Below are 23,525 nucleotides of genomic sequence, written 5' to 3' on the forward strand. Positions count from 1 at the left end.
ATCTGATCAGGGTTATAACCATTTCCATCCTTTCCAAAACATTTTTGGCTTTAAATCTACTTTAAACCATTTTTTAAAATAATATTAATATGCAAAGTAATCAAACATTAAAAGGTTTAATGATGTTCACAAATGCAGTATGTATGGTACTTAGAATTAAGCACTGCTTTGTTCTTTTTATTCCACTTTATGATAAATAGCTGCATCATCCAAACAAAAAGAAAACAGAAATTGATTTATCTACAGAGCTTACACATATCTGTTTTTAAATAAACCTGTCAGCAGTTTTAAACTTTAAAGTATACAGCTCTTCAAGATTCCTGTTATGTTCTTATTAGCCAAAAGGCATCCTATGTGCCTATTTGAAACTAGAGTGTCTTTGTTATTGACTTCAAGGTATAATCCCAACCAACGCCAAAGACAGAGTTAAAAGGGACGTTAGGGAATCAAAATAACCAAACATATGTACTCATGTAGATGGCTGCTGCAGCTGTCCCCCATCGCCTCTGAGACTGGGAACTGAGTGATCAAACACAGCTGATGGTTCAATTCTTGGTCTTCAGTGAGCAGAGAGCTGGTGACTGTTAGTCACCAGCTCTCTGCTCTACCCCGCCATCGCTCACTGGAGTGCTGGGCTGTGGAGGGGGTTGAAGCATCTGGCTCAGGCTCTCAGCGGTTTGCTGAGAGCCTGAGCCATCTGCTGGTCCAGGTTTCTGGGTGGATCCTGACTGTAAAGTTGGGATTGATCCAGAGCCTAGACCGGCTGAGTGACGTCAACGAACTTTAGCCCACTGTCAGCTGAAAATGGGTCACAGGTGTGCAGAGCGAAGTGCACTTCTGTGATCTACAGGAGAAGTAGGGCCAAAAGAGCTTTAGCCCTACGTCTCCTTTAATAACTCTACCCCTGCACCATCTTTTCTTTTTTCTCTCCTGTCCAAGACTTGCAGGACTCCTCGCACTATTTCTAGATTTAGGTAATAGTCATTCTACCTTAAGAGGACAGATTAATAAAGTTGTACTCTCACAGGTTCATGATACCTCAAGAGAGTTGTTAGTTCTGTCTTGGACCAAAAACATACACAGTAATTATTCATGCTGTCCTTGGCCACTGGGCTATTCTCTATTCCTAGAGTGTCCTCTAAGGTCCTGAAACCCTTCTGAACCTCCTATGAACTCATACAGGTGTACTGATATTTAAAAGATTCTTCTCCCTCTATTTATTCAGAAACATCCATAGGACAGTTTACATGTTACAGCCTATGGCTGGGTAATCATCTCCCAAAGTGTTGCTCTCCAACTCCAGCTTTGTCTGGAATACTTGGGCTTATTTCTACTCATAGCCCAAAGACAGGTCTCTTTGTGCTAGAAGATGTTGATTATGCACAAGTATTCTGGGCCTCGGGAAGTCCTCTCAAGGTTTTCCTACTCGCCCAATTTCCCAATACAGACATCGAAAGTAATACTTAGTATCTTCCTTGCGCTGATTATATTTGTGTCCAACAAAGCAGGAAACTCAACCAATCCTGTGCATGGGGGGGGGGGGGGGGGGTCATTCCTAACACACCAATAATAGTGCTTATGGAAAAATCCAGCTTTGCAAGTCCCTGGATGAGGCTACCTGGAATAGTATTTGGCCCACCTCTTCTGAATGCTCTCAGAATATCCTTGCTCAGAAAATTTTAACTGCTTTCCCGGTGGTACTTGAGCCCTGATCGCTTCAATTGATTTGCTCCCAGTGTGTCTCTGATGTGTTTTCAGGGCTGTAGAGAGCGTGGAACTTTGCTTCACATCCGGTGGACCTCCCCCAAGGTGATCCACTTTAGGACCCAGGTATACACAGTGATCAGAACTGTACTGAATGGACATTTGGCCTGTGATCCATGGGAGGCTTTGCTTCACAAGCCTTTTGCAACACTGTCTGGAAATCAGGAAAATCGTAAGCTTTCTTTTACTGGCAGCTCGCCAGACACTGGCTAAAACTTGGAAACAACAATTTCTTAATCTTGCAGGGGTTAAGCAACGCCTGATGGGGACTATGGTACAAAAGAAGCTCACCTCCATTTTGAATGACACCCATGCCAAATTTCTGAAGGTGTAGGAACTTTGGGTTGCCCACAGCGACAGTTTGAACCTGGTCCGATCTTTGCTCTCGACTTTGCTGGCCTGCTATTTAGTGCCGATGCCACTCCCACCCCTAGGTTGTGGATTGCATTTCTCCAATAGGTGAAGCAGACCTTGTACAATAGGACTTTCTCCTACTTGATTACATCACCACAGCCCGCAGTTATTCATTCTGTTTGTTGTTATGATGTCGATGACTCTTCTGTTTTGATTTGCTCTTATATGCTTCCTTTTTGCTCTTTCACTTACACTGGAAATGTTTTCATTGTTGTCCTGTGCTATTAAAAACTGTTGAAAACTCTAATAAACATTTTTGTAATGTAAAAAGACAACTTCTTGCTGGGGATCAGATTTACATTCTTTTGCAGCTCAAGAAAACAGAGTTGCCAAAGGTAGTCTTCTTATCATCATCATATGGTAATGATGACTCTATAACCCTTAATTCGCTTCGACAGGGTCACCCATCTAGGCCACAATTAGACCCTGTCACAGTATGTAAACATACTTTACTCATCTGCTGGCTTACCAGATCCAAGACAGCCTAAACAGACTAGATTCAATTTGTGATGAAATCTCCACTTTACAGATATCACCCCACTTAACACCCCATGTCCACAGGTACAATCAACACTCTCCTTCCTAAACCCTGCTACTATAAATGAGGTTGCTAAAGTTATTTCTAATGCCCACCTGTCCCCTGGACCTAGTTCCCTCTCAAATACTGCGGTCATCCTCTGACTCTATCCTACTCTCTCTAACACACATCCAATCTCTCCCTCTCTTCTGGCATCTTCCCCAACTCTCTAAAACATGCACAAGTCACCTCCATACCTAAAAAGCCTTCCTTGGAGATTACCAATCTTTACCTACTCCCCATCTCCTTGCTCCCCTTTTCCTCCAAACGCCTTGAACGCCTGGTCTATGACCAACTGAGTTACCACCTCATTAAGAATAACCTCCTTTATCCCTTTTAGTTTGGATTTCACCCTCAACACTCCACAGAAATTGCTCTCCTAAAACTCACAAACGACACTAACAGCAGTAACCAATGGATGCTATTCTGTACTCCTACTTCTGGACCTTTCGGCTGCCTTTAAAACAGTTGACCACCCCCTCCTTCTCAAAAAAACTTTACTCCTTTGGTCTCTGTGACTGTGCACTTAGCTGGCTTTTATCCTACCTATCACAGCATACCTTCAGTGTCACTTACAATTCTATTTTCTCCTCTCCTCTTCCTTTCTTCAAGGGTCCCCCAAGGTTCTGTTCTTGGACCTCTCCTGTTCTCAATCTACACCTCCTCCTTGAGTCAGCTGATAGCCTCCCATGGCTTTCAATATAATTTCTTCATTGACGACACCCAAATCTCTCTCTACCTCTCAGCTCACTCCATCAGTCTTTTCACGCATCACTAATTTACTAACAGACATATCAGTCTAGATGTCACACCACTTCCTCAAACTCAACCTGTCCAAAACCAAGCTCATAATATTTCCTCCCCCATGTGCCCCTTCCCCTGACTTCTCTGTCAAGATCAATAACACAACCATCGACCCATACCCGCATGCCAGGGTGCTAGGTGTAATCCCGGACTCTGAATTCTCCTTTCTGACCCTCATTCAATCACTTTTCAAAGCTTGCCACCTCAACCCCTGCAATATCTCCAAAATACACCCCTTTCTAACCAATGACACCACAAAGCTTCTAATTCACTACCTAGTTATCTCTTGCCTCGACCATTGTAACTCCCTCCTTATTGGTTTACATATAAATAGGCTAGCCCCTATTTAGTCCATCATGAATGCTGCTGCCAGACTCATCCACCTTAAAAACTACTCAGCGTCTGCAAATTCCTCCATTGGCTGCCACTCACCCAACAAATTAAATTAAAAATATGAACAATAACTTGCAAAGCCATCAACTCTACTCCCAGCTGAATCACTTACCTAGTCTCAAAATACCAACCAAATCGTTCTCTTTGTTCCTGCCAAGACCTCCTGCTCTCTAGTTCCCTTGTCATCATCTCCCATGCTCGCCTACAGGACTTCTCCCAAGCCTCTCCTATCCTTTGCAATTCCCTACCCCAGTTTGTTCAACTATCTCCTATCCTATCCAATTTTAGGCGATCCCTGAAAACGTTCTCTACAAAGACTATTCTGCCTCCACCTAGCAACTGTACTTTTATATTCTCCATCAGCTCATCCCCTACAGTTATTACCTTTTGTATAACTTGCTCCCCCCCTCTGATTCCTACTGTATTGAATTGTATTTGCAAACTGTTGGCGCTATATAAATCCTGAATAATAGTAATGACAATAATAATAATGTTATCGTCCCTTGTACACTTCTCAGCGATCTTTCAATCCAGAGATAAACATTTTCATCTGAAATAGTCTATTTCTATGTCGAATGTGCATTATTCTTGATGTGTTATACCTTGTCTCTATATTTAGCAAGTTACTCTTGTTGTAACTTAGACATAGGATTCCATAGCACTGACCTCAAAGGTCTTAATTGCTCCCTGGCCTTAACCACTTGACAACTGGGCACTTAAACCCCCCTCCTGCCCAGACCAATTTTCAGCGCTCTCACACTTTGAATGACAATTACTCAGTCATGTAACACTGTACCCAAATGAATTTTTTGTCCTTTTTTTCATACAAATAGAGCTTTCTTTTGGTGGTATTTGATCACCTCTGGGTTTTTTATTTTTTGCGCTATATATGAAAGAAGACCGAAAATTTTGAAAAAAAAAAAAAATTTTTTTTAGTTTCTGTGATAAAATTTTGCAAATTTATTAATTTTTCTTCATAAATTTTGGCCACAATTTATACTGCTACATATCTTTGGTAAAAATAACCCAAATTAGTGGATATTATTTGGTCTTTGTGAAAGTTATAGAGTCTACAAGCTGTGGTGCAAATCATAAAAAATTGATCACACCTGATGTACCGACGGCCTATCTCATTTCTTGTGACCCGAACAAGTCAGGAAAGTACAAATACCCCCCAAATGACCCCTTTTTTGAAAGTAGACATAGTAAGATGCATGGTGAGCTTTTTGATGTTGTCATTTTTCCCCACAGTTCTTTGAAAAATTAAGATTTTTTTTTTTCCCACAAAATTGTCATTGTAATAGGTTATTTCTCTCACATGGCATGTGTATACCACAAATGACACCCCAAAATACATTCTGCTACTCCTCCTGAGTATTATGATACCACATGTGTGGGATTTTTCACAGCCTGGCCACATAGAGAGGCCCAATGTGCAGGGAGCACCGTCAGGGGTTCTAGGAGCATAAATTACACATCTAACTTGTTGACAACCTATTACATTTTTGAAGGCCATGGAGCACCAGGATAATGACACGTGACACTGACGTGGCACTGATGACAGATGGCACTGATGACACGTGACACTGATTACAGATGGCACTAATATGTGGCACTGATGGCAGATGAAACGTGGCACTGATGACAGATGACATTAATACGTGGCACTGATGACAGATGCCACTTATAAGTGGTACTGATGACAGATGACATTAATACGTGGCACTGATGACAGATGCCACTTATAAGTGGTACTGATGACAGATAACACTAATACGTGGCACTGATGACACGTTACACTGATGACAGATGGCACTGGTCCATCCCTGTGCCTGGATTTCAGAGACCATGCACCCCTACATATTGTTAGGTTCAAGAAACACCCTAGTTCCATCACTAGCGTTACATCGGTATCCTTTAGGACAAAGAAACAAACTCGTCCTCAGGATACCGATGTCCACTCTATTAACAACACCCATCCCAGCTCCTATTCCCCCCAATATAGTGCTGAATACATCCCTCCTCTTTCGGTTACTCTTCAGAAATAAGCGTCCTGAATGCCTTCTGTGTCCGCACATCTCTGGGGGTAAGCCACTGGTAAAAATGACTGCACTTGATTCAGTGTATACTCAGCACAGGGTAATAGGCTTTTATCAATCACTGTGAGATGTTGAAGTGCCATGTGGTGAAGGCATACTGTATCCTGGTAGCCAACGTTTGTTCTCTTTATCTACGGAGCATGCTCCTGTGTGTATTCACTTGCATTACCTGTGCAAGGTTCCAACCTCTCAGGTGAGACCTCAACCAGGCGTATCTCCCCATATCCAGCTCTAGTGTCCCACATGTCCAGTAACCGAGAACCTCTCTGTAGGACTGCCAAGATTGAGACACCTCCCCTACAAGGAAATTTTCACACCATTGCTGTGTCACCTGGCACCCTCTGATCTAGCCAACAGACACCTTATTATATGCATAAGTGCCAGCCTCCTGGGTACCTGCACCATATTAATTCAGTTATGTCACACATTAAAAACCTTTCCTTCTTTCAATTCCTCCTTCAATTCAATTCCATAAAATAAAAACATATTTTACATTTCTTGTTCTGACGGATTGGATAGGTTATATTCCTTCCCCGACTTCTAACCCATTGCACTTGTATTCACGGTACATTTGCATTCATAAATGACAGTAGAGACTCCGGCAAAATGTTTCACCAGTCTTGTGGCTGGGCAAAGTTTTTCCGATGAAGCATTAGCACTAAATTGTCCATAAGAAAAAGAAACCTTATATTGCAAGTGTCCTGAATGTTTATCAGAACAATTTTGTGGTGTGGTGTGGCACAGACAAACTGCCAACCCGATGAACATCTTTCATCTCTGTTCCAGAAACCTCTCCAGTCTCACTCCACCAGGACTCTGGAAGTGAAAAACAAGAGCAGAATCAAATTCTTATCCACAATATCTGCTTGCTTGCTATGTTTACTCATAGTTCCCTCCTTGGAACCTAGGAACTTAGTATTCCTGGCTTCTGCAACTCTGAACAAATTATCAAAACAACCATGATTTTTTTTAGGATGAACCCACTCTAAAATGGATCCCCATTGTATGAGCAAAAATTTAAAAAAATGAACGTGAATGTTGCTTCTCAAAAATTTTCATTTTAAACGCTAAAAAGACAATGCATTTATCTATACCATAAGACCTATACACTACTCCCCTTTCAGATGAACAAAGCCTAAACCTTTTGGAACTTTTTCCATCTGAATGAAAATAAAAACTAAGAAAGAAAGAAAAAAACTACAATAATGCCGTGTACACACGGTCTGACTTTTCAGCTACAAAAGTCCGACAGCCTGTCCAACAGACTTTCGACGTACTTTTGGCGGACTTTTAACGGACTTTCTAACGAACAGACTTGCCTACACACGATCACACCAAAGTTTGACGGATTCGTACGTGATGACGTGCACTGGACTAAAATAAGGAAGTTGATAGCCAGTAACCAATAGCTGCCCTAGCGTCAGTTTTTGTCCGTCGGACTAGCATACAGACAAGCGGATTTCTGGATCCGGCAGGGTTACGACGTAAAGATATGAAACATGTTCCAAATCTAAAGTCTGTCAGATTTGCGACTGGAAAAGTCCGCTGAAGGTCTAGTGAAGCCCACACACGATCGGATTGTTCGCCGGATTTGGTCCGTCGGCGTCCGTCAGACTAGTCCGGTCAAAAAGTCCGACAGTGTGTACGCCCCATAACTCCAGCGGCTAGAATGGCTTCCTGCCAACTCTTGTCTTAAACAAAATGTATTCAGCTGCTAATTTAAAACATGGCCAATCACCACTCTTTCAGGTAGACTAAACCTCACATTTTTTCCACCTGAACAAAACAAAAATAAAATAAATGAATAAACAAATAACAAAAAAAAAGTTAAGGAGCCAAGCTTTTGTTCGGCCTTGCTTCTTTCAGATGAATATTGTGATATGCTACAAAGCTTTGATGTTCAACTTGTTATATTCCAGACAGGCCCCAAGAATGCGAAGCTTTGGTATAACCATAGTTCATATTTCAAACACCTCTTGTATTCATGAAATAAAACATGTTGCCTTCCAACACCGCGCCTGCACAGTAATGGCAGTCTTCTTTTAGATGCAGAAATGCGGTGATGCAGGGGGGCGGTGAGAGACAGTGGCATCTCCAGCTTTAATATTTAGGGGGGGCACATGAGGGGACAGGGACAAAAGTAGACAAAACTATAAAATGCAATTATATATACACACACACACACACACACATATAAATACACAGCGAGCAGCCAGGTAGAAGGGAGGACAAAGTGGGAGCAGCCAGGTGGAGGGGAGGACAGGGGGGATATAGCCAGGTGGAGGAGAGGACAGGGTGGATGCAGCCAGGTGGAGGAGAGGACAGGGTGGATGCAGCCAGGTGGAGGAGAGGACAGGGTGGATGCAGCCAGGTGGAGGAGAGGACAGGGTGGATGCAGCTAGGTGGAGGGGAGGACAGGGTGGATGCAGGCAGGTGGAGGGGAGGATAGAGTGGTAGCAGCCAGCTGGAGGGGAGGACAGGGTAGATGCAACCAGGTGGTGGGGAGGAAGGGATGGGAGCAGCCACTTGGAGGGGAGGACAGGGTGGATGCAGCCAGGTGGAGGGGAGGACAGAGTGGATGCAGCCGGATGGAGGGGAGGACAGGGTGGGAGCAGCCAGGTGGAGGGGAGGACAGGGTGGGAGCAGCCAGGTGGAGGAGAGGACAGGGTGCATGCAGCCAGGTGGAGGGGAGGACAGGGTGCATGCAGCCAGGTGGAGGGGAGGACAGGGTGGGAGCAGCCAGGTGGAGGGGAGGACAGGGTGGCAGCAGCCAGGTGGGGGGGAGGACAGGGTGGATGCGGCCAGGTGGAGGGGAGGACAGGGTGGATACGGCCAGGTGGAGAGGAGCACTGGGTGGAAGCAGCCAGGTGGAAGGGAGGACAGAGTGGATGCAGCCAGGTGGAGTGGAGGACAGAGTGGGAGCAGCCAGGTGGAGGGGAGGATAGGATGGGAGCAGCCAGGTGGAGGGGAGGACAGGGTGGATGCAGCAAGGTGGAGGGGAGGACAGGGTGGATGCAGCCGGGTGGAGGGGAGGACAGGGTGCATGCAGCCAGGTGGAGGGGAGGACAGAGTGCATGCAGCCAGGTGGAGGGGAGGACAGGGTGGGAGCAGCCAGGTGGAGGGGAGGACAGAGTGGATGCAACCAGGTGGAGGGGAGCACAGGGTGGGAGCAGTCAGTGATAAGGTCCTGTTCCTCTATGGAAGCCTGCATCCCCGCCCCCCTCACTCCCCCCCCAACCTGGAGGTAAATTCTTACCTTGGGGATATATAGTAGAATAACTGGCACTTTCTCTCTGGCTCCCTCCACCCGACAGCCTCGTGGTCCCTCTTCTCCTCTTCTCCTTTCACATTCCTCTCTGAAAGAGAGCTGCTTGGCTCAAGGAGAAGGTGGGGTGGAAATCACCCGCAGCTGAGACTCTGCCTGTGTCACTCCCTTCACAGAGCCTGTCAGTTTCGACACCGCTGCCCTGTGTCCTATGGCAGCAGCGCTGATGGAATGTGCAAGGGGGATCGGCATCAGCACAAGCTACAGTAAAAAAAAGGCATTTTAATTGGGGGGGCACAGTATAATGTCGCCACTGGTGAGAGATGATGTCATCTCTCTGCACGCTTACCCGCAGGGGCGGCCCGCTAAGTCACTGGCAGCCTCTACACTATTTTCAGGGGGGGGGGGCAATTGCCCTGGCCCCCCCCCCCCAGATCCGCCCCTGCCATGGAGAAGTAGGTAAAGGAGTATCATTTACCACTGTGTATATGCCCACATGTGTGACTCTATAGTTATGTGGGCTGCACGGATAGGAAAAACGAATTAATGAAGTGCTTAGAAGGGAACTGAAATATAAGCATGCTCAGTAGAGGACACCAGCTGGTCTTCACAATCTCAGCCTGCAATGAGGACATAGAGAGGATAGGGAGGAACAGCTAAAGACAAGATGGACCAGGTATGTTTCACTCATCACAAAAGAAATGGTTTGTGGCTTTGTGAGTATGCACACACTCTGATATAGCATGTAATGAGTGTTTTTTTTTTTATAGTCTGGGTTTAATAACACTTTAACCCAGGCTAATTATTGCTCTTTCTTCTGTAATACCAGGATCCAAAGCATATTGCCAGGGATTTTCCCTTCATCACTGATTATAGTAACCAGGTTCTCAGGCATAATAACCCTACAAACAGAAGACATAAAATCCTTTCCAATAGAAAATTTCCATATCCGCAGGGCCTCCTTCTGCCTTTGCTTCACATACTCTGGCATTACCACAATGTCTGTTAACACAGAAATTGGAATATATGAAAAGAGTTCTGAGTTTATTATTCTACCCATGGTATATCTGGAAATGTTGGTTGCCTGATGTACAAACAGAAATTTTTGTGCTCAGAACACAGTTTTTTGGTTGATCTTCCATTCAGAATCCCCAAGAACTGGGTTTTATGTCTTTTTAAGTAGACTGGTCTTCCACCTGTCCTTTCTTCAAAGATTATAAAAGAAAAGATACTAAAATAAGCAGAACAAAATAGAATCCTGTCTTCACTCTTGGCTCAACCTCCTTTTTGTGTTTTTTGCACCTTAATTTTGGGTTCTCTGCTTGGCAGAAACCACCCTCTGACCATATCAAAAATACCTCTCAGTGTATCTCTCCTTTAGCAAGCCCTCTGTTTGGTTTTCACACCTTTGGGCCTGCCTCGGTGCCACCTGTGCTCTCCCTTGAGGAACCTTTCCCAATTCTCTTTAACCACTTGCTGACCGGCTCACGCAGATATATGGCGGCAGAGTGGCACCGCTGCGTGAATCGCCGTACTCCTACGGCGGCTCCTTTAAGAGCCATAGGAGGCTCACGCTCGCCCGCTACACGGCAGGGGCGTCAATGCGCATGGCTGGCGGGCACGATCACCACCGGCCACCCGTGATCACGGGCACAAGAGCCAGAATGAGGATTTGTGTGTGTAAACACACAAATCCCTGTTCTGACAGGGGAGAAGAGACAGATCGTGTGTTCCTACTAAGTAGGAACACACGATCTGGCTCCTCCTCTAGTCAGTCACATCCCCTCACGGTTAGAAACACACTTAGGGGACACACGTAACCCCTTGATCGCCCCCTAGTGTTAACCCCTTCCCTGCCATTGACATTTATACAGTAATCAGTGCATTTTTATAGCACTAATTGCTGTATAAATGTTAGTGGTCCCAAAAAAGTGTCTGATCTGGCCGCCACAATGTCGCAGTCCCAATAAAAATCGCAGATCACCGCCATTACTAGTAAAAAAAAAATAATAATAAAAATGCCATAAACCTATTCCCTATTTTGTAGACGCTATAATTTTTGCGCAAACCAATCAATATAGGCTTATTGTGATTTTTTTTTTTTTTAACAAAAATATGTAGAAGAATACAAATTGGTCTAAACTGATGAAGAATTTTTTTTTTTTAAATTTGGTATATTTATTATAGGAAAAAGTAAAAAATATAGGTTTTTTTCAGAATTGTTTTTGTTTACAGCGCAAAAACATAAAAATGTCAGCTAGCTGCTGCCATAACAACGACATTCCCCTTCAAAGTAGCGACGTAAAACGACAGCGGGCGTTCTGTAAGTGGTTAAAGAGACTCAGTGATATATCGCAAAAAATGTCATAGTCATTAAGGGGGCAAATCCTTCCAAGGCTGAACTGGTTAAAGTGTTTTTTACCCCAAAAAAAAAATGTATCCTTTTCTCTTAAAGCATGTTGTACAGCACAGTGCTTGTGCTGTGTCATTTGGCCCTTTGTAACACCTGAAATACCTGGCTGATCCTGCCAGTTTTTACCCTCCCCTCTGTACGCTGATATATCAGTGCTGCTGAGCCCAGACACCGTGGTCAGCATACATGCCTCTGTTGACCGCTGCTATCTGCAGCTCTCCTGGGTCTTTCTCTGTCCTCCTCCCCCCTGCCCTCCCTGCCTGTCAGCTCTCATTAGTGCTGCTCTGCTCCTCTTCCTGCTGCTTCAAAACTATCTGACCTTTATATCATCCCCTCTGTCAGATAAAAAGCTGTATTGTAGTGCCTGTGCTTTATTAAAAATTCTCATTAGTGGCAGCCTGCCTTTATTCTCATCTTTGCCAGATGGATAAATTGATTTGCCTCAGGGGCCTACTACCGTTTTATTAATCCCCCTCCAGCATTGTTTTGAGCTCTTTTCACAAATTTGTTGGAAAACTTTGGGCCGGTCTATTATCATGCCTACAATGCCTGCCATTATAGTTCCACCACTTGGTCTGCTAATTACATCTTCCTGTCCTAACATTTACAAGTCCAATCCTTGGTGGTGGTAGTTCCAGCTATGCTGCTTGCAATAACCCTGAGAGGCGGGGTTAGCTAACCTTTATATGTGGGGGCCCTGTTGGCACAGTCCTGTTGCCTGTTATTGCCTACCCTGCTGTACTGTACGCTAAGATATGGAATTTGCAGGTAAGTCAAAATTCCTCCCTTTCTTTTGAAAAATACACATTTGACAGTCCCAAATTATTAAATGCTGTTTCCAGTTTAAGAAAAAATGCATAGGATTGCAGGACTGCTATATAAGGAGAATCTTCTGCCAAACTGTTGACTTTGAAGCATGTATACAGTACATGTTTTTAACAAGCAATAAGTAAGCTTTTAAACAATCCCTCACTGAGTTCTGTAGCTGCAGGCATTGTAAGGAGGTGAAGACCAACTACAAAAATTTTCTGATTAAATCACCTGTTACTTCAGATCATGTTATTCATTTGTAGCCTTTCTTTATTGTTTACATTCTGTAAAGGGACTAAAGGATTACAAGAGAATAGATTTATGCTCTGACAGTAGATGTGCTTTTCTTATTGCAGGCCTTGGTGAACTGGGATCCCATAGATAAGACAGTGCTTGCCAATGAGCAGGTGGATGAACATGGTTGTTCTTGGCGCTCTGGAGCAAAGGTGGAGCAAAAGTATCTGAAGCAGTGGTTCCTTAAAACTACAGTTTTTGCAAAGGTATGACGTATCACCACAAAAATGGAAATTACTTAAAAAGCTTCTGATTATAGTGGATGCGGCAAAAGTGAACTTCTCATAGTAAAATGCAAGATAAACTAACACAACTAGGTGATTGCTGTTACTGCAATGTAACTGTACCTGTCATGTACAACATGCTTACTGTGATTTTTGTTTTTTCCTAAAAGAAACCTAAAGAAAATATAAAAAAAGGCATCTCCTGCTGAGCTGTCCTTTCAAAGATGCTAGTTGTCTGGCATTTTCATCCAATGACTTTTCAGTGTTGTCTGAGTTACTGACCTTGAACAAGTTCTGACTTCACTCTGGCTTTTTAATCTACAGTGGATATAAAAAGTCTACACACCCCTGTTAAAATGTCAGGTTTCTGTGATATAAAAAAAAATAAGACAAAGATAAATCATTTCAAAACTTTTTCCACCTTTAATGTGACCTATAAGCTGTACAACTCAGTTGAACAACAAACTGAAATCTTTTAGTTGGAGGGAAGTAGAAATAAAAAAATAAAATAATGTGGTTGCATAAGTGTGCACACCTTTAAACTACCCTGTTTCCCCGAAAATAAGACCTAGCGTGATTGTCGGTGATGGCTGCAATATAAGCCCTACCCCCCAAATAAGCCCTAGTTAAAGTCCTTGTAGGTCTTATTTTCAGGGTAGGGCTTATTTTCAAAGAAACATTGTAGGGCTTATTTGGGGGGTAGGGCTTATATTGCAGCCATCACCGACAATCACACTAGGTCTTATTTTCGGGGAAACAGGGTAATACTTGGTTGAAGCACCGTTTGATTTTATTGCAGCACTCAGTCTTTTTTGGGTATGAGTCTATCAGCATGAACAATTTGACTTGGTAATATGTGCCCACTCTTCTTTGCAAAAACACCCCAAATCTGTCAGATTGTGAGGGCATCTCCTTGCACAGTCCTCTTCAGATCACCCCACAGATTTTCAATCAGATTCAGGTCTGAGCTCTGGCTGGGCCATTCCAAAACTTTAATCTTTTTCTGGTGGAGCCATTCCTTTGTTGATTTGGATGTATGCTTTGGGTCGCTGTCATGCTGAAAGATGACGTTCCTCTTCATGTTCAGGTTTCTAGCAGAAGCCTGGGGGATTTGTGCCAATATTGACTGATATTTGGAACTGTTCATAATTCCCTCTACCTTGACTAAGACCCCTGTTCCAGCTAAAGAAAAAGAGCCCCAAAGCATGATGCTGCCACCACCATGCTTCACTATGATTATGGTGTTTTTTTGGTGATGTGCAGTGTTGTTGTTGTTTGCGCCAAACTTATCTTTTGGAATTATGGCCAAAAAGTTCAACCTTGGTTTCATCAGACCATGACACATTTTCCCACATGCTTTTGGGAGATTTCAGATGTATTTTTGCAAAATTAACCAGGCTTGGATATTTTTCTTCGTAAGAAAAGGCTTCCATCTTGCCACTCCACCCCATAGCCTAGACCAGGGATATGCAATTAGCGGATCTCCAGCTGTTGCAGAACTACATGTCCCATGAGGCATAGCAAGAATCTGACAGCCACAAGCATGACACCCAGAGGCAGAGCATGATGGGACTTGTAGTTTTGCAACAGCTGGAGGTCCACTAATTGCATATCCCTGGCCTAGACATATGAAGGATACGGGAGATTGTTGTCACATGTACCACACAGCCAGTACTTGCCAAATATTCCTGCAGCTCCTTTAGTGTTGCTGTAGGCCTCTTGGCAGCCTCCCTGACCAGTTTTCTTCTCGTCTTTTCATCAATTTTGGAGGGACATCCAGTTCTTGGTAATGTCACTGTTGTGCCATATTTTCTCCACTTGATGATGACTGTCTTCACTGTGTTACATGGTATATCTAATGCCTTGGAAATTCTTTTGTACCCTTTTTCTGACTGATACCTTTTAACAATGAGATCCCGCTGATGCTTTAGAAGCTCTCTGCGGACCATGGCTTTTGCTGTAGGATGCGACAAAGAAAATGTCAGGAAAGACATGCTAGAACAGCTGAACTTTATTTGGTGTTAATCAGAGGCACTTTAAATGATGGCGGGTGTGTACTGACTCCTATTTAACATGAGTTTGAATGTGATTGCTTAATTCTGAATACAGCTACATCCCCAGTTCTAAGAGGTTGTGCACAATTCAATTTAGTTATTATCATTAAAGGTGGAAAACGTTCTGAAATTATTTATCTTTGTCCCATTTTTTTACATCAAAGAAAATTGACATTTTAACAGGGTTGTGTAGACTTTTTATATCCATATATGCTTATTCCCAGTCAATAACTCAGAAAGGTTTAAAACTAGAAACATGAAAATAGCAAAGACAGCCTATGTGGTGGCACAAGGATGGGGATTTGTACTTTTTTTTTCAATTTAGGTGTGAAAAAGTTAATTAAGTGAACATTTTATGTACTTTCACACACACTTTTTTTCTGTTTGAATGAATTTACAGTATATGAATTCTAACATTTTAACTTATAATTTTTTATATAGAGCGCTTCCTTAACTTTTGGGTATTAAGTATATCTCAATTTGAGTGTAAAGGGTAATCACAGATTTTACATACCTTGTATGTTCAGCATTGTAGGTGTAAGAAGTTTTGACTTTGGATTTAATTTTTAAATTCGCTCATTCTAGGTGTGTCCACTTATAAAATATATATATAAAAAAAAAATGGAGCACAGGAAGTTCTGGATGTCAATCATAGCTACATGTTCGTATACACCATTAAATTAACTTTGGTTTAGTGATCAACATTAAAATATATGTATAACCAAAATTTTTTTCTAGCTTTAGATACAATAGGGAAGGATTAGAACGACTGTCAGCTTTTATTGCTGTCTGTGTGCCTGCTTAATAAATTTACCCTGTCTATTTTTTTCTGGTGACCATTGTCGCCTAAACAGAAAGTGAGGGAAAATCCAAAATTTAGTTATCACCAGAACTAGAAATGAGGGTAAATCTCCCAGTGGGGATGCCTACTGTCTAAGAGTCATTTCTTACACTTTATAGAGCTTTCCTCCCACTTCCTGTTAAGTCTCTTGGACAGGAGGCGAAGCAAAATCTCCCCAGAGGAACACAGACAGCAAAAATATACTGACAGAGGTTTTAACCCTTTTCTACTGTACTAAAAAAAGCTTTGTCTATACATACTTTAAGGACATACAAAATAACACTTCTAATACCTGGATAAATAAATGTTTGCATGCAAACTGAAAAAAATGCCTAAGAAGTCCATCAAATCTAAAATGACATATAAATGTGTATACAGCACAGAGTAATTGACATCAAAAATCAGTGGCTGGCTAGTGCGACCACTTAATGTAAATTGTTCTGTGTAGAGCATTTTAAAAGTGACAGCAGAGATAGTTTAATCCCTATGTTCCTCTTGAAGGGGGCTGTGGTGGTGTGTTTCGGATCAGTCACTGGCAGATGGGCACCTACTAATACTTTTGAAGGGAACAGATTGCCCCATTGGGATCCCCGTCCAGCTGGGTTGGTCCGGATGCGGCACCTTCTCTCTGTGACTGAGTTTGTGGTCATCCCCTCTCTCTCCTCGAACCAAGTATTTTGTTACTCTAGTACTGGCTTTTTGCCTGTATATATCACTAATCACTATCCCCTGAGGAAGCCTGTTGGCAAAACGCATAGAGATCCTCACCAGGGATTACTGATTCCTGTATCCGGCCCTGTAGATGGAAGGCTTCTGTTATCACCTTCTTATGTAACATAAGTATATGGGGTGGATGTACACAGGTCTCAGTTTATGCAGATATTCGTTGTGTATATAGATAGAAAATGCAATGTTTACAGTCGAACACATTTCGCATATGTTTTTACGGAATTAATTTTAACTGATCAATGTTGCCAATAAAATTTGGATTTTTTTTACTTTTGAAGTACTCATTTCTTTGATTTTGGGATTATGGATGGCAACCATTAAAGTCCTATATTTTTCTTTCTTTTTTTTTTTCTAATCATACATTATGGATGTGGTACCATGGTGATCAAGTTATGTCTCAATCTCTTTACTCTAATCCCCATGTTCCATATACTCCATATAATTGCACAAGAATATATTTTTATTTCTAGTATTTATATTGGGTCAAAATATGTGTCGGCACTTTACACTGTACAGTGCATAAAGTACAGATACATAGATCCAGTCTTATCAATCCCTGTCCCCCGAAGTCCAAGAGGATCCCATGAGCAGCTTTCGTGCAGAGGAATGCAAATTGTCTGCCAGTATTTTCTGATAACATGCTGCATTCACCTTGCCATCAATTTTCACAAGATTTCCCATGCCTTTAGAGCTCACACACCCCCGAAACATCAGTGAGCCATCACCATGCTTCACAGTGGGGATGTACACTATATTACCAAAAATATTGGGACGCCTGCCCTAAATGCACATGAACTTTATAGGCATCCCAGTCTTAGTCCATTTGGCTCAATATTGAGTTGGCCCTCCCTTTGCAGCTATAACAGCTTTAACTTTTCTGGGAAGGCTGTCCACAAGGTTTAGCAGTGTGTCTAAGGGAATGTTTGACCATTGTTCCAGAAGCGCATTGATGCGCTTCTGGAAGGCAGTGATGTTGGAGAGAAGGCCTGGTTCACAGTCTGCGCTCTAATTCATCCCAAAGTTGTTCTATCGGGTTGAGGTCAGGACTCTGTGCAGACCAGTCAAGTTCCTCCACCCCAAACGCGCTCATCCATGTCTTTATAGACCTTGCTTTGTGCAATGGTGCACAGTCATGTTGGAACAGGAAGGGGCCGTCCCCAAACTCTTCCCACAAAGTTGGGAGCATGAAATTGTCCAAAATGTCTTGGTATGCTAATGCCTTAAGAGTTCACTTCACTGGAACTAAGGGGCCAAGCCCAACCCCTGTAAAACAACCCCAAACCATAATCCCCCCTCCACCATATGATTTGGACCAGTGCACAAAAGCAAGGCCCATAAAGACACGGATGAGCGAGTTTGGGGTGGAGGAATTTGACTGGCCTGCCTGAAGTTGTTATAGCTGCAAAGGATAGGTCCACTCAGTATTGAACCCTACGGACTAAGACTGGGATGCCGTTAAAGTTCATGTGTGTGTAAAGGCAGGCGTCCCAATACTTTTGGTAATATAGTGTACTTTCTTCTTATGGTTTTGATCATAAAGATCTATTTTGGTCCCGTCACTCCAGAAACTGTGAGGCATGTCGGGCATATTGTTACTGGGCTTTTTTGTGGCATTGGTGCAGTAAAGGCTTCTTTCTGGCAACTCGACCATGTAGCTCATTTTTGGCCTGCCTTTATTTGTAGTGCTGCGCTAAGTAAGACGTATATTGTCGCGCTGGTGCTCAGGAATGCGGTACTGACATGAAATATCAACATCCAGTAGTGTGTAGTATGCTCTACCAGTCAAGTCTATGTTGTTAACATGTGTGAGATGGCCTTAGTCTTATACCACGCCACAAGCCACACCCTCTGACATGTTTCGCCCCAACCACTGGGGGGCTTAAGCTGGCCAAGCATTATACAATTTTCTTATTAAGTTTCCTTCAGATTCAACTATGTAGTACAAGGGCCTGCCTAATTGCATACAAATTAACAAGGTTTAAGTTTGACCTAATATGGTTTTGGTAAATCTAAAGGAAAGTTGTACAAGAAAATTGTATAATGTATGGCCAGCCTTAGTTATAGACTGATTCTATTTCCTCATATCTTATTAATTCACATCATCAACTTAATAACTTGCACATGTTTATCTCCTCAACTTCATGGCCAGTGGTGCATAAGTTCTTCTGTCCAGTGTCTAACCTTTACCTCTATGACTAAGCCCCGGTGGGTGGGGCAACATGTCAGAGGGTCTGGCTTGTGGAGTGATGTAATGCCCCGTACACACGATCGAACATTCCGACAACAAAATCCATGGATTTTTTCCGACGGATGTTGACTCAAACTTGTCTTGCATACACACAGCCACACAAAGTTGTCGGAATTTCCGAACGTCAAGAACGCGGTGACGTACAACACGTACGACGAGCTGAGAAAAATTAAGTTCAACAGCCAGTGCGGCTCTTCTGCTTGATTCCGAGAATGCGTGGAACTTTATGCATCGGAATTGTGTACACACGATCGGAATTTACGACAACGGATTTTGTTGTCGGAAAATTTGAGAACCAGATCTCAAATTTTGTGCGACGGAAATTCCGATGGAAACTGTCCGATGGAGCCTACACACGGTGAGAATTTCGGACAACAAGCTCCGATCGCACATTTTATGTCGGAAAGTCCGACCGTGTGTACAGGGCATAAGTATGAGTCCATCTCACACGTTAACAACGCAGACTGGACTGGGAGAGCGGTGATTTACACACTACTAGTATACTACACACTACTGGTTGGTGATGTTTCATGCCGGCACCCCATTCCTGAGCACCAGCAGGACAATATATATCTTCCCTTTTTGCTTAGAGCGACACTACAAATATAAGTAGATCACCATGAAGATGTTTACAATTTAATGTCCACATTGCCCTTACACAATCAATAGGGTTATTGTGAGAGGAAGTCAGATAGCCTATCAGTAGGCTCTTTGATTATTTTGACAAGGCTATGTCCCGCTGAGGATCAAACAAACCAGTACTGTCCTTTCAAAATATGTGTCATTTAGAGGGTTACAGGTAAACACATAGGAATTACCTTTAAAATACATTTTAAGCTTTAGTTCCAGTGAGTCATCACCATCAGGCTATGCCGAAATGACACGAGCTTTGAACAAATAGCTCCATTTTCACATCTGCCTTTTTGATGTTTAATTCCTTCATTCCCCTGCCAGCCTCCACCGTGCCAAGCAATGAAGTACAACATGGTCTTTTTATTAGTGAGCTGTAATCATACCTCAACGTTGTTTGCAATGCACAGATTACTTCTTTTTTTTCTTATTTTGCTACAAATAACTAATTACCTGCAATTTTTTTGGTGGACACACATAGACAGGGTATGAACTTCCAACAATATGATTTAAATCAGCAGCTTTGCATGTTTTAGCGACTTGGGCAGACATAAGCAGTTGCCATGGTGACTGGTTCTCCACATGTTAGTCTTTGATGCTAAATTTCCGTGTTTTTGAGGAGTCTTTGTGATTGTCAGCAATTGTGTTGCCCTGAGGAATACAGTACGATTTTTCCCAATATCAACTAGCTTTTGCAGCACAGGGATAACATTTTAGCTCTGCTAAATAAATGTATTGATGTACACTATGGCTACATTTGTAGCTGTTACTATTAGTATGATGATGTGTGTAAAGATGCTAATTCTGATTCAAGTAATGATAGAAAAATGTTATATTTTATTTGAAATGTTTGGAACATGTAGTTTCAGTTACTTTGACCACTTTACCTCAAAAATGTCTTCAAACTTGAGTGTTCAGTGTTTACTTTACATATATGACTGCTACACAAGACTTTTTGTAGTTTGTTACATTTCTAGTTATGTCTACACCCAGGTATGATTTTCTAAACCTGGCAAAAAAACTAAGCCATGGATTGCATGTATAGGGGCTTTTGCCACCTAGATATGCAGAAACATACAAACAGAGAAAAGGCCACCGTTGCTAAGACGATGGCAGAACTTGGTCCATAGGATACACTTTATTACCAAAATTATTGGGACACCTGCCTTTACACACATATGAACTTTATTGCCATTCCAGTCTTAGTCTGTAGGGTTCAATATTGAGTTGGTCCACCCTTTGCAACTATAACAGCGTCAACTCTTTTGGGAAGACTGTCCACAAGGTTTAGGAGTGTGTCTATGGGAATGTTTGACCATTCTTCCAGAAGTGCATTTGTGAGGTCAAGCACTGATGTTGGACAAGAAGGCCTGGCTTACAGTCTCCGCTCGAATTCATCCCAAAGGTTTTCTATCAGGTTGAGGTCAGGACTCTGTGCAGGCCAGTCAAGTTCCTCCACCCCAAACTCGTTCATCCATGTCTTTATGGACCTTGCTTTGTGCATTGGTCCAAATAATTTGGTGGAGGGAGGATTATAGTGTGGAGTTGTTCTTCAGGGGTTGGGCTTGGCCCCTTAGTTCCAGTGAAGGGAATTCTTAAGGCGTCAGCATGCCAAGACATTTTGGACAATTTCATGCTCCCAACTTTGTGGGAAGAGTTTGGGGATGGCCCCTTCCTGTTCCAACATAACTGCATACCAGTGCACAAAGCAAGGTCTATAAAGACATGGATGAGCCAGTTTTGGGTCGAGAAACTTGACTGACCTGCACAGAGTCCTGACCTGAACCCGATAGAACACCTCTGGGATGAATTAGAGCGGAGACTGCGAGCAAGGCCTTCTCGTCCAACATGAGTGCCTGATCTCACAAATGCACTTCTGGAAGAATGGTCAAACATTCCCATAGACACACTCCTAAACCTTGTGGACAGCCTTCCCAGAATAGGTGAAGCTGTTATAGCTGCAAAGGGTGGGCAACTCAATATTGAACCCTACGGACTAAGACTGGGACGCCATTAAAGTTCATGTGCGTGTGAAGGCAGGTGTCCCAATACTCTTGGTAATATAGTGTATATGAAAATCAAAAAAAAAATTTTGCCCCTGGTACTTTCATGAGTTGTGCCAAATAAAATTGATACCAAAATGTAAAAAAAAAAACCAAAATGTATTAAATGTTCAATTTAAAATCAGACATAAAATGATATACTTTGTGTATATAAAGATACAGAAGACACAGTGTACATGTGTTCCTGTTGAGTTACATATATACAAAATTACAAGGGTACTTGAATTGATGCACATTCAGAATGTAATCTCTACGTGTTTCATGAAGCAGCGCCCACTTCATCAGGAGACAGCCAAAATTTGGTTTGTGTATATCTATGGAGAGGCCATGTCATAAGCAATTCTATATAAAATAAACTCCTGTATATGTAGATGAACCACCAAAGGCAGTAAAAATTCATCCATATAAAAGGTATACTTACGCAACCAAAAGTTCTCAAAGATGCACAGAAAGGACACGATAAATGGCGCAGGTATCTCAAAGATCACAGCCAGATGAGATTAGGTCCTAGGGGTAAGCTCTGTCTGGGAGCTGATAGAGGGGCAGGCCCAAGGCCGGGACAAACAATGGGGCCCCAAAAGAACAAAACCATGGAGAGTGTAAGTGAACATAATAAGTATGACGGAAAATAATAAAAGAAGAAGGGAGATGTGTTAGAAAAGAAATGGGGTAACTGTAAAGCTCAGACCAAGTTGGGTCAATACTGAGTAGCATCGGGGCTAGTATAAGGGTCAGAGCATAGCATATGAAACAGATAATGAGCAGTGAGTATAAATAAGTCAGCAACCCCAAAAGGAGAATTAATACAATACCTCAAAATGAAAGACCCAAGAGGGCCAGCCAATTGACATGTGTCTATTGCTAATAGTGACTTGCGGTGATTGATGTTAGTGCAAAAAAAAAAAAAAGTATCAAGGACAGTACACAATTTTCTCTTTTGCCAATAGTGAAAAAGACTCCATAACGTAAGGGTCTTATATACAGTATGCCACCCCGGCTTGAGGACCTACCGCCCTAAACGTCATATGGCACAAAAGCAGGCTTGGCTGTAAAAACAGCCAAGCCCAGAATTTGCCACGAAATGCAGTGTGCATAGGGACCGCGGTGCATGCGCACGGATGTCACAATTAATTGACAGACCGCACCAAAGGAAGTGCCGCGCATGCCTGGGAGTTGTGCTCAAGAATTACTTAAAGGCCAGGTTTAGGATTTAGATTAAAACATCTCTGGTCCACCCTAGCACCCCAACCTAATTTAACGCAGAAAACACCTTATTCAGGTTCCTACTTAAAGTATAACTAAATGCAAAATTTTTATGGATTGTTTCGTACTCCAGTCCTGGTTTCAGAAAGGATTTTAAACAATAATTTCTTAAAATTTTTACAATGTAAATGTCCCCACACCACCGCAAAAGTAAAGTAAGCTTTTAAGAGAAAGGTGATCAATTATGTGTCAGGGCTTCCCATTTTAATAATCTATATATTACTTTGAACATGGTCTGTGTGTTTATTGGCTTGTGCCAGAAAGGCATGGGGTGCTCAGATGTCAGCTTCATGTGATACATCTAGATGACATCCCAGCCCCAAGCTCTACATTCCACTTAGTGGCCAATAAAGAATATTCCCCAATTGGATCTGACTACCAGCTGATGCTAGACACCAATTTTATCACATTGAGTGGCAATTCAAAGCCACAAAAAAGGTAATTGAATGTTTTACTAAAGCAGACGACTTGTGCCTATCCTTTGAACAACCACATCGGGCGTCTCTGCCAATCAAACTACCTAAGGGTAATTATGTGCTAACTCTTTCAGCTTCTAGGATTCTTTTATGTTTTTGTTCTCCAAGTGACCTCCTTTGTTCACTGGTCAAAAGAAAAGAAGATCCTTGCAGCCTGAGACATA

At 42.5% G+C, this 23,525-nt stretch overlaps 1 protein-coding gene across 2 annotated transcripts in view; it reads left to right on the forward strand.

Moving 5' to 3' along the window:
• LARS2 (leucyl-tRNA synthetase 2, mitochondrial) overlaps positions 1–23,525 on the forward strand; it is a 349,131-nt gene that overhangs the window by 198,430 nt on the left and 127,176 nt on the right. For both annotated transcript variants that reach the window (XM_073630436.1, XM_073630437.1), the window contains one exon: positions 12,896–13,039. In XM_073630436.1, coding sequence (XP_073486537.1) covers positions 12,896–13,039 — 144 coding nt within the window. The remainder of the gene's footprint in view (positions 1–12,895; positions 13,040–23,525) is intronic.

The sequence above is a fragment of the Aquarana catesbeiana genome, linkage group LG05 (genome assembly GCF_042186555.1).
Source record: "Aquarana catesbeiana isolate 2022-GZ linkage group LG05, ASM4218655v1, whole genome shotgun sequence".
Classification (NCBI taxonomy): domain Eukaryota; kingdom Metazoa; phylum Chordata; class Amphibia; order Anura; family Ranidae; genus Aquarana; species Aquarana catesbeiana.